The 12673-nt window shown below is 42.2% G+C and overlaps 1 protein-coding gene across 1 annotated transcript in view; it reads left to right on the top strand.

The window, feature by feature from the left end:
- Nucleotides 1–12673, top strand: part of C4H6orf58 (chromosome 4 C6orf58 homolog) — a 138282-nt gene that overhangs the window by 108549 nt on the left and 17060 nt on the right. The window contains exon 5 of the mRNA XM_063919344.1: nt 10139–10377. Coding sequence (XP_063775414.1) covers nt 10139–10377 — 239 coding nt within the window. The remainder of the gene's footprint in view (nt 1–10138; nt 10378–12673) is intronic.

Genomic DNA, 12673 nt, shown 5'->3' with positions numbered 1-12673 from the left:
GATTTAAAAAAATATACATATACTTTATGTAACCAAAACTATCAGCAAAAAAAAAAAAAGAGAATCTTATTCTTGTTTGGCTAAATCACAAGCGAGATTTGTGAATTAACACATTGATTGGTTGTTTATTAATGGTGTACTTCCTTTTTGTTTACAGTAAAAATATATTGAATGAAAAGTGTTATATCAGTTATCAGTATAATAGTAGCATAAAGTTAACATGTGAACTCACCCACGCTTGGAGATTCTGAATATTCTATGTTGTCAATATCAGAGGCTGGTTACACTTATATCACTTTTTTCCAATCAAATGTAACAGTTTTTTTGTGTGAAATATTCTAATTGACAGTTCTAGAGGGTGTATAAAGAGATAAGGCAAACCCCCACTACACTTGAAATGTCAGTGCATGGATTTATCATTACTGGTGCTTAAGCCCAGTACTCACTGGCCGATGTGGGAAGAGATGTGTGCTGAGCGAACCGCTCAGCACACATCTCTCCCGCCGCTCAGCACAGCGCGATGTGTGCTGAGCGTGCGGGGGGAGACGGGGGGGCCGCTCACTTCACCCAGGGGGTGAAGTGAGCGACCCGCTAGATTGGCCTGCATGCAGGCCAATCTAGCAGCAGCGATAGCGATGCGCGGGACTGCACATCGCTATCGCTGTAAGGGGTACTCACGGAGCGATCAGGCTGATATTCTAAGCAATCTAGTCAGATTGCTTAGAATATCGCTCCGTGAGTACCCCCCTTTAGTAATTTGTGGAGCCACAAAAGTCTAGTTCTTGATGTAATGATTAGAATGTACGCTCCATATTATTTATTTTAATGACTCTACATAAGTAAACAGTTGGTCAGGTTGCAGTGAAGGCAGGATGCTTGAACACAATCAGCAATACCCAGAACACTTGGAAGTAACATACAGGGGTGTAGAGAGCTGTGGCGGGCCCAGGTACTGGTTTTGGGGGGGCGTGACCTAATTGTGGGAGGTGTGACCATGCACCCTTATACCAATTAATGAGAAAGAAGGTTTTTATCAGTGCTGCAAAGCAATGCCGAGCAAAGATTTGGGGGGTGCTATAGGGCCCATCAGCCAGAGGCAAATCCAGAGGGGGCACGATCAGTGTGATCAGTCCCTCCTAACCACCTGCACATGCTAAGTGGCAGCAGCCTCCCTGCACCCACTGCAGCCTAGCCAGCACACAGCAGCGTGTGTTGGCTGGGGAACAAAGCTTCTACTATTGACAGGTAACGGGGCAGGGGGGATGGTGGTGGATAGCAGACCCAGACCCCAGCCAGGCCCCTCCATCAGACCTGGGCCAGGGTAATTACTACTCGCCCGTATGTTACGTATGTTACAAGTAGTAACATTTGTATTATAAAATATCTCTCTCTTGGTAGCTTTCAATAGAAAGTCCCGCAGTAATTGTATATCCTGTCTAAGGTTGCAGCTTCAATATGAGGTCACTGACCCCCCACCAGGGGCGTAGCCAGAACTTTGTGGGCCCCATAGCAACATTTTGTAGGGCCCCTGTTCTAATGCTTCTAGAGACACCTATCCACAGCAATTGTTAATTTTAAGCCCCATAATAATATATTCTGAACCATAGTAGTGCCTTAGCTACTGTTATGCCCCATAGTAGTGCCCTAGTTCAGGGGTGGCCAACCAATCAGAGACAAAGAGACAAGAAATCTTGTTAGGTACATCAAAGAGCCGACTTCGAGCCGAAGGCGCACTTGCAAAAATGGGGTGTGACCTTGTGCCTGCTAGGCCACGCCCCGGTATAAAATACATTGAAAAAGCCAGATCCAACATAAAATACAATGAGAAAGCCACTTCTACATCAAATAATTTAAAAAGCCAGATCCGCAGAAAATATATTGAAAGGTCAGATTCACATAATACACTTCAGTTCCTCCATGTGTCACTCCAGCCAGCACGCGCCTGTGTCACTCCAGCCAGCTCCCCCATGTGTATTTGGCTCCCTCAGTTCTCAGTCTACGTAGTGCTGCTTCATGTCTGGCTGGAGTGCAGTGGTTTACAGATCTCTTGTGGTCACGTGACTTTAGAGTGTTGGGAGCCACATTTGAATAAAGAAAGAGCCGCATGTGGCTCAAGAGCCACGCGTTGGCCACCACTGCCCTAGTTTATTTTATAAACCATAGTAGTGATCTAGTTCATAGTAGGGCTACCTTAAACATTATTCAACATGGTGACCCCAATTCACATTATGACATGCAGTGTGCCCAGTTCATATTATGCCACACTATTGTGAGTCCACTTCATATTGTGCCACATTACAGATACCCAGTTCAGATAATGCCCTCCAATTAATTTTATACCACATTACAATGAGCAAGTCAAGGGTAATAACTAGATATATTGAAGGCCCCAAGGCAAAGATTTGTAAGGGCCCCTGCATATCACCCAAAGTGGGCCCCTCTCAGCTCTGGGCCCCATAGCAGCTGCACTCCCTGAACCTATGGTAGCTATGCCCTTGCCCCCCACACAGTGGTGCCAAGAGAGGTGGGAGAGGGTACAAATTACCTGGGCCCAGTAAGGGTTCAGTAGGGGCCCAGGCCCCCTCCCCCTTGCCTGGCAGCAGCTACAGCTCTTCTCATCAGCCCAGCACATGCTGCTGTGTGCTGGGCTGCAGTGTGGCCATGGTGGTGCTTAAAATACAATTGTTTCATGTTTTTTTTCTAAGGGTACGTGACCACACCTCCTGTGATTAGGTCATGCCCCTTTAAAAGTACCTGGGCCCAGCCCGGCTCTCAACTGCCCTGCCCCCACAATAAATTGACAAGATATAGATGAAAATTAAGCGCTACCTAATGCAGGATTTGATTTTATAAAAAACATTTAATACACACAAAATATTATAACATACAACATACCACATGGCTGAGGGTTAATTAAAAAAAACTAAAATCAATTGTAATCTGTTAGGATACACTCCAGCCACTCCAGGGTTAAATAGCCCAATGTAAGTTTGCCACGATGTTAGTAATGCAAAGCAGGATGGTTAGTCACAGTCATTCCAACAAGTCACAGTTATATTTGTGCTGTGTTTTAATTCAGTTTATACAGGATACATGTACCACCTTGATTATACAGGATACATGTACCACCTTTATGCTTCCCATAAACATTGTTAGATGACTTAGAATATACTCATCACTCCTGCGTGGCCACGCTACTCTTTTATAGCCTGGTGTCTTCAGACCGAATTGCTTTCTTTAGCTGATCGGTGACATCTTACTGCTTTATGAGTCCAGCTCTGGTCCTCACGCTGCACATGGGAGAATTTGTGCTTAAAGGTCCATACACATGGAGCGATATAGCTGAGTGATTTTGACTATATAGTCAAAGTTAGTGCATATCACTCTGTGTGTACACAGCCAGCGATAGCGATGCGTGTCCCCGCCAGGTTGCTATCGCTGTTAAAAGTAGACTGTGTGGGCAAGTCAATTTTGGCTAGGTCGCTGGAAAAGAAAAAGCATCCCCTTGCTTAAATGCGTTAGCCAAAATCGCTCATAGCCAAAATCACTTGCACACTTAGTCAAAATCACTGGAAAAGTTAGTCAAATTCAGCTACTGCCACTTCAAGGGAAAATGCTCAGTAAAAACTCTCATAGTTAAAATCTCTCTGTTTGTATGCACCGTAAGACCCTCAGTCATGGATAAGCTTCCTTTATGCGTTTCTCCGCCTCCTATATCAGCGGCTTCCTTAGAAGGATATTCATTATTGTATACAGCTTCCATTATAAAGCTAAGCACCACACCCCCGTTTCCAGTTTCGCGTCATTGCTCATGCGCACTCTATGCGTGTCAATGTGCGTTCTACTTGAGCATTCCCACTGCTGTTACCACTGCACTCCTATTTCCGGGTGCATGTCACTCGTCATGCATTACATTATGCATTCCATACTCTATTGCACATGCGCCCTTGTGTGCATTCCACTTTACATTCTAAAAAGCATATCTTTTATTCCTTCCTGCATATTCATGTCAAGTGTATTCTAATAAGCGGGTGGCTTAAATAACAAAATGCTTATACTTCATCATAATATACATTATAGAAAACTGTATACTAATTTATTTCATATATCAATCTATATTTTTCTCTTCTTATACTGCGAGACCTTCAGCAAACAGCTTGCTATGTGCACAATTTCTTATTCAATACAAATGTAACTATTCATCCACAACAACATTTACATAAAATCATATATTATTTAATTCTACTGTATCATTCAACCCTTGGGGTTTTAATGTACATAGTCTAAAAATCCAGAAAGCTTCCCTCTTACAAAGCATGTTAAAATGATCCCCACCCCGATGAGTTATTCCAATATGTTCAATACCAATAATTTTAATCTTGTATAGAGTTCCTTCTGGACAATTAGAGACATGATTAGAGAGGCAACATAGTTTCTTTCCTTTCAAAATGTTCCGCCTATGCTCCATAAATCTAATATGTAGCGTCCTGGTTGTGCGCCCCACATACTGAATTCCACATCCACAAATTAACACATAAATATAATACACCGAATTACAATTAATAAAATCCTTAATCTCAAAAACTTACTTCGTAACAAATGATGTTACATGAGTGGTTTTGCTCTCTGTGGATCTACATGACGCACACTGATCTTTACCACACCTATGGAACCCATTAGGTTTTTCTGGCAGCCATGATATCCCTGAATTGTTCTGTTTCTACTTCCTCTTATAATGACTCAGGGCTAATCTCATTTTAATGTTATCAGCTTTGTGAAATATAACCCCAGTCTTCTGTGTTAATTATCCTAAATAGTCATCTAACTTTAACAACTCACTATTCTTCTTAATAATTTTCTTGATCTCACGTGCATGTGCATTATATTGTGTAATGAAACCATTTGTTCTATCTTGTTTATTCATATCCTCATCGTTCTTTTGATCCACATATTGAATTAACATAGGTTGCCTTTCTAATGACTGTACAATATCTCCTTGTATGCCTTGGCAACCACTGATTCCGGATATCCTTGTTCTACAAAGGAATTATATAAATGTGTAGCTTGTCGTTCAAATGCTGATTTGGATGAGCAGTTTCTCTTTAATCAAGTAAACTGTCCCTTAGGGATATTATCATACCATTTTTTAGGTGATTGCTTTGGTAGTTCAGGAATTTATTTTGATCCACATCTTTTGTATAGGTCTCTTTGGTGAGCTCACCATCTATGACGGAGAGAGCTACATCCATATAAGTGACGTGCTTAAAATTAACAGTGCTCGTGAATTTTAAACCATAATCATTCTGATTAAGACTATCCAAAAATCGTGTAAGCGATAACTGGTCCTGATCCCAAATGAAAAATAAATAATCTAATAAACGGCAATATAGAACCTGGCCCGCCCCGAGTTCGCTCCCCCATACATGGGTAGGTTTGAAGATGACCTATGGGAGACATCATGATGGAGGACGGCAATGGGGACCAGGTTTGCAAACCTATATATGGGTAGGTTTGAAGATGACCATATATGGGGGATCGAACTCGGGGAGGACTCAGGCAGAGCTTCCTTCCATCTCCTTCACTTACTCTAGTCTCTGGCTTCGTTTTAGCTAGAATAGGAGCAGCCTTACAGATTACAGGTTTTAGCTATGCTACTTCACTATCCTTATAAGTTATGAGTGTGAACTAGGGGTAAATGACCTTTATGTGTAATCACTAACTTTCCTGCGTACCTCTGTGAGGATTGATGGAAAATGAGTGATATCATACTTGTCACTTGTTAAGTGTCTCTTACTGACCATTCCTCAGGCACTTCATGGCCATTACTATGAATTTTAATTTTCTTATATACAGTGCATCTGGAAAGTATTCACAGCGCTTAACTTTTTCCACATTTTGTTATGTTACAACCTTATTCCAAAATGGAATAAATTTATTTTTCCCCTCAAAATTCTACATAAAATACCCCATAAAGACAACATGAAAAATGTTTTTTTGAGATTTTTGCAAATTTATTAAAAATAAAAAACTAAGAAATCACATGTACATAAGTATTCACAGCCTTTGTGCAATACTTTGTTGATGCACCTTTGGCAGCAATTACAGCCTCAAATCTTTTTGAATATGATGTCACAACTTGGTACACCTATCTTTGGGCAGTTTCGCCCATTCCTCTTTGCAGCACCTCTCAAGCTCCATCAGATTGGATGGGAAGCGTTGGTGCACAGCAATTTTCAGATCTCTCCAGAGATGTTCAATCAGATTCAAGTCTGGGCTCTGGCTGGGCCACTCAAGATCATTCACGGAGTTGTCCTGAAGCCACTTCTTTGATATCTTGGCTGTGTGCTTAGGGTCGTTTTCCTGCTGAAAGATGAACCGTCACCCCAGTCTGAGGTCAAGAGCGCTCTGGAGCAGGTTTTCATCCAGGATGTCTCTGTATATTGCTGCATTCATCTTTCCCTCTATCCTGCCACTGGAAAACATCCTATCAGCATGATGCTGCCACCACCATGCTTCACTGTAGGGATGGTATTGGCCTGGTGATGAGGGGTGCCTGGTTTCCTCCAAACATGATGCCTGGCATTCACGCCAAAGACTTCAATCTTTGTCTCATCAGACCAGAGAATTTTGTTTCTTATGGTCTGAGAGTCCTTCAGGTGCATTTTGGCAAACTCCAGGCGGGCTGACATGTACTTTTTACTAAGGAGTGGCTTCCGTCTGGCCACTCTACCATACAGGCCTGATTTTTGGATTGCTGCAGAGATGGTTGTCCTTCTAGAAGGTTCTCCTCTCTCCACAGACGAATGCTGTAGCTCTAAGACAGTAACCATAAGGTTCTTGGTCACCTCCCTGACTAGGGGCCTTCTCTCCCGATCACTCAGTTTAGACGGCCTGCCAGCTCTAGGAAGAGTCCTGGTGGTTCCGAAATTCTTCCATTTACGGATAATGGAGGCCACTGTGCTCATTGGGACATTCAAAGCAGCAGATATATTTCTGTACCCTTCCCCAGATTTGTGCCTTGAGACAATCCTGTGTCGGAAGTCTTTAGACAATTCCTTTGAGTTCATGCTTGGTTTGTGCTCAGACACTGTCAAGTGTGGAACCTTATATAGACAGGTGTGTGCCGTTCCAAATCATGTCCAATCAACTGAATTTACCACAGTGGACTCCAATTAAGCTGTAAGAACATCTCTAGGATAATCATTGGAAACAGGATGCACCTGAGTTCAATTTTAGCTTCATGCAAAGGCTGTGAATACTTATGTACATGTGAGTTCTTATTTTTTTATTTTTAATAAATTTGCAAAAATCTCCCAAAAAACTTTTTCACGTTGTCATTATGGGGTATTGTGTTTAGAATTTTGAGTGAAAATGAATTCCATTTTGGAATAAGGCTGTAACATAACAAAATGTGGAAAAAGTGAAGCGCTGTGAATACTTTCCGGATGCACTGTAGTATTCTATAGGTAGCTCCTAACTGTCATTTTTCAAATCTGTAATGATTGGCTGGTGCATTATCACCTTGCGCTTATCACTGATTTATCACTTCTTTATCCCTTCTCCAGGTTAATACATCTGCCCCATCCTTTGCAACCGGGCTCAATCTTTCATGTAACCAGAAATTACAGACTTACTGTACAGTATGAGCTCTCTGTGACTCCTTATCCAGCCACTTATTATTGCCTCTACCCCTTTCTCCCCCAGGTTTTTATTTTCTCTATTTTCGGTCTCTCTTTTCTTTTCTTTTCTTCTCTATCTCCCCTTCTCTCTCTCTTCACCATCGCGCTGCTGTCTCTTTGATGAACCCATGAGGCTTCAGATGTCCAGTTTCCAGCCTATGTCACCATTTACCTGAGGGTGGGTAACATTGTGTGTCATTGGAAACTTGAGCAAGGGGGCGTGCATGTCCTAGATGGGCCGCTACCAGAATTATATTACAGATTGGAGTATTGACTTTCTAATTTACTGGTAGGCTAATTGACTTGTAAATAAAGAACAAAAATGTGATTTCAATAATTGAATGAGTGGCTGTTGTCACGTATACCCCTTTCACATCACATCAAATAACCCGGTATCGACCCGCTATATTGCCGGGCCGACACCGGTCACTGTGCGATGTGAAAGGGGCCATGGATAATTCCCAGGTTGCCTGACCCAGTAATTCAACCCGGGTTATAAGAAGGGTTATTTCCAGGTTGAATACTGGGTCAGTGGCAGTGTGAACGGGTTCATTCACTACATTCATTACATAGGGAGAGGTGGCGCATATTATCGGGTCGGGAAGCCTGGCAAAGCCTGTTGTTAGGGTCCAATGCCAGATCCTACGTGGGAAGAACCTGTTTCCAATTCCTGGGTGGGACCCGGCATTGGAGATGTGAAAGGGGTATTATATATGTCTCTTTGCTTTGATGGCAGCTCCGCTTCCTACTTCAGTACTTGTTTGAACTAAATGAATTTTAGTTTTGATGACACAAAATACATATAACACATTACTACTTAAAGAATAATAGCTTCCACTATAAGTATTGTTGATACATTTGGAATATTATTGTTATTATTATTAGTAGTAGTAGTAGTAGTAGTAGTAGTAGTAGTAGTAGTAGTTAAAAGCCCTTCAAAATGACAGACACCAGGGCCATATTATAGGATAGGCAGTCGCTACTCACACAGGAGCTGCCAGGGTTTCTGGAAATCCTGCTGCTGGGAGCCCATGCATCTGTCATGGTAGCAGGTGTGGATGTGTTTGTGGATGTAGGTGTGTGCCGCCAGCGCACAATGACTTGGCTATCAGGGTGCAAAGGTGTCTTGGTTGTTACCATTGAGGGAGTTACTTAACGTTCACTCTGCTCGGTGGGTCTGTTTTTAGTAACATATGTGGTAGCCGGCTCCTATTTTGCATCTGTAAGAGGCAAAGCAGGAGCAGCTCTATCTCATCACTAAGTGCAGTCTTAGTACATAGACCCCTAAATTCTTTAACATACAAGTGCCCACACCATGCTTAGGGAGGGGGCAGCCAGGTCGGCACTATAGGAGGTGTGACATCATCCTAGGTGGTGTAGATGCAAAATAATGTCATCATGGCCCCCCTCTGCTATAAAATGGGGGGGGGGGGGCAGGGATATGATGACTCAATTCATGGCGAATTGTGTCATCCCCCCTGGACCACCCACTTTTGCAACCTCTTGGGGTTTTGCTGGCAGCTGCGGGGGTTGCGAGTGGTGGAGGTCAGCTCAGGGAGACTTGCCAACTTTTCCTGCCAGCTGGGAGTGCCACCCATTTTTTGGGAGCTTCCCAGCTGTTCCCAGACAGTAAGCAAGTATAGCACACACACACACACACACACACACACACACACACACACACTTGAGTCTATTTAGTTACCAGTCAAATTTTGGAGTGTGGGAAGAAATCCATGCAAACAAAATTCCATACAGATAAGGCCCTTGGGAATCAAACTCATGACGTCAGTGCTATGAGACAGGAATGCTAAACTGTGCTACCATGCTTCCCTGAAAATTCAGAAATACCCAGGCACATTTTCCAGTCTATACAGTCATCTTACAAATTGTTATCCTGCTTTAGTGTATCATGGTCTTTCTTAACAATACAGATTATCACCAATTGCAATAAAAATGTATTCAGATACCAATGTCAATCTAGATCAGTGATGGCTAACCTTGACACTCCAGCTGTTGTTGAACTACACATCCCAGCATGCCTTGCATCAGTTTTAGCATGGCCAAATAACAAAACTGTAGCAGGGCATGCTGGGATGTGTAGTTCAACAACAGCTGGAGTGTCAAGGTTAGCCATCACTGATCTAGATATTATTGTTTTTGACTGGCTTCTCAGATTGATTTACATGTTTTCCACTAAACCTACTGTGTGCAATAATTTGTAAATTAAATCTGTTATGCAGAAGTCTCTGATGAAGATGATGATGATAATTTATAGTTTGTGACCTATCAATTTATTTGATCAAACTATTATAGTAAGATGCACAATTGATTTTGTATTAAAAATCTATAATGTATTATTTAGTAGAAAATCACTTTGGCAGCATAAAATATGTGTTGAAACAATCCAAATAGTAAACTGTTGAAATAAGTGAAAACATTTTCTTGGTATTTTCACACAGGTTAAGCTACTTGTCAGCACCTGAAAGAAAATTTGGTTTAGACTGGGCTACGGCAGTTGAATTCATTGCAGCCACCAACTTTCCAACTGATTTGCAGAACACAAACGAGTTTCAGGCTTTCCTCCCACACAGGATACTGGTAAAAGGTGACGTGGCTCCTTTCATCTCTGACTTTTCTGAACAGGAAAACAGGGTTTTGGCAACTTTAGGGTTGCTCAAAAATGTCAACAGTTTGACAGGTACGTTTATTTTATTTCTGTGATCAAGTAGTGTAAAATATGATTTTACTGTAGTTTATTTCTATGTATTATTAGACAGTACAATATAATATCTGAATTATTTTTACCATGTACAGTACAATGAGAAATGCATCAACGTGCACCATTGCAGTATCAGCTTGCATGCTAGCCAGGGAGTTTGACAGCTGGCGAGAATGAGAAAGTAAGCGTAATAGAAATATTAAAACAAAGTTTGGTTAAATTATCATATTGTAGGCTATCAATTTGTTCTTATACTAGATGCTACATGAAAGTGGGATCATCAGAATATATTGGGGAAATACTAAATACTAAACACTTTGAAATCCCAGCGGGATTGCAGCATTTTCCCAGTGGGTGTGCTTCTTAATCTGAAACTGAAAACTTCTGCAAAAATACCCCAAAACCACATTTTAGAATAGAAAACACCATCCCTATTTTCCCCCACTAAAACTACAGAAATGACCAAATTTACTAACGGGTGAGTTTGATACCACCCAAAAAATTACTAATCGCAGTACTGCATAGATGGAAGAACACATATAGCAATGGATTGCCTCCTCCCCAAAAAAATTGCAAAACAGCATTAGTTATACAAGGCTAGGCTGTTAGTGGAATAATTGGGGGTATTAAGAGCATTTTTCCCAAAATTTTTTATATTATCTGGCAGTTGGTGGCACTATAGCAAGTGGGAAACACAATGGCCTTCATACCGAGTTGTTCGCTCGCTAGCTGCTTTAAGCAGCAGTGCAAACGCTAAGCCGCCGCCCTCTGGGTGTGTATCTTAGTTTAGCAGAAGTGCGAACGAAAAGAATCGCAGCGCTGCTACAAAAAAATATTGTGCAGTTTCTGAGTAGCTCGAGACTTACTCCTAGCTAGCGATCACTTCAGACTGTTTAGTTCCTGTTTTGACGTCACGAACACGCCCTGCGTTCAGCCAGCCACACCTGCGTTTTTCCAGGCACGCCCGCGTTTGTATCTGACACGCCTGCGTTTTTACACACTCCCCGAAAACGGTCTGTTACCACCCAGAAACACCCATTTCCTGTCAATCACTCTGCGGTCAGCAGTGCGACTGAAAAGCGTCGCTAGACCTTGTGTGAAACTGCAATGGCTTTTGTGAAAGTACGTAGCGCGTGCGCATTGCACACCATACGCATGCGCAGAAGTGCCAATTTTTTGCCTGATCGCTGCGCTGCGAACGAAAGCAGCTAGCGATTAACTCGGAATGAGGGCCATTGTGGGTTAGCTCTAGGCTGGTTGGTGTGGAGATAATAAATATACTGTAGTTTCAACTTAGAAATAATAGTATTCTTTACTTGCACACTAAAGATGTCAGCTAGCACTGTCATACCCAATTTAAATTACTGACAGGACACACTGGAATTTGTAAATAACAGGAGCCAGCATGTTCTTGTATTAAGGGTCCACTGGTTCTTGTAGTGCCCCTGTAAAAAAATATTACAAAATAATTGAACACACTGTGAAAAAAGTTCTTAAACAAATACTCCCTCACACTCTCATTCACCACTTTATTAGTCATTCAGATCCGTATGGATAGGCTCATCTTCATTCCATGTAGGCATCCCAGGAATTTGTTAAACAAAACAAATATAGCTATAAACACAGGGTTTGTTCTTCTTAGGGGGGGGGGGGGGGGGGGCACTGTTTTTGTGGGCCCAAATCTCTAAGGGATTTAAGCTATGTGCTGAGCGGCCTAGTTTTAGTTTGCAATAGACTGGGGGGACCCCATGTTGCTTGTCCCCCCTGATATAGTGCCACCAGCCAGGGCTTGTAAAGTTGTAGAGTTGCTGTGCCTGGCACAGTGACGTGTAACAGTGATCTAATGCTTTTTGTCCCCACAATGTATCAACTACCAGACTAGGCCTAAAGGCTTAATTTTGGCTAGCAATTTGGGGATGAAAGTGGTATGGGCCACAATATATTTATATATATATATATATATATATTTTAACCAAATGATACAAAGAAAATAAGATTTTACTTACCGATAAATCTATTTCTCGTAGTCCGTAGTGGATGCTGGGACTCCGTAAGGACCATGGGGAATAGCGGCTCCGCAGGAGACAGGGCACAAGAATAAAAGCTTTAGGATCAGGTGGTGTGCACTGGCTCCTCCCCCTATGACCCTCCTCCAAGCCTCAGTTAGGATACTGTGCCCGGACGAGCGTACATAATCAGGAAGGATATTGAATCCCGGGTAAGACTCATACCAGCCACACCAATCACACCGTACAACTTGTGATCTGAACCCAGT

This window comes from Pseudophryne corroboree, chromosome 4, assembly GCF_028390025.1.
Source record: "Pseudophryne corroboree isolate aPseCor3 chromosome 4, aPseCor3.hap2, whole genome shotgun sequence".
In the NCBI taxonomy this organism is placed as follows: domain Eukaryota; kingdom Metazoa; phylum Chordata; class Amphibia; order Anura; family Myobatrachidae; genus Pseudophryne; species Pseudophryne corroboree.
This window is presented reverse-complemented; position numbering and strand designations above follow the sequence as displayed.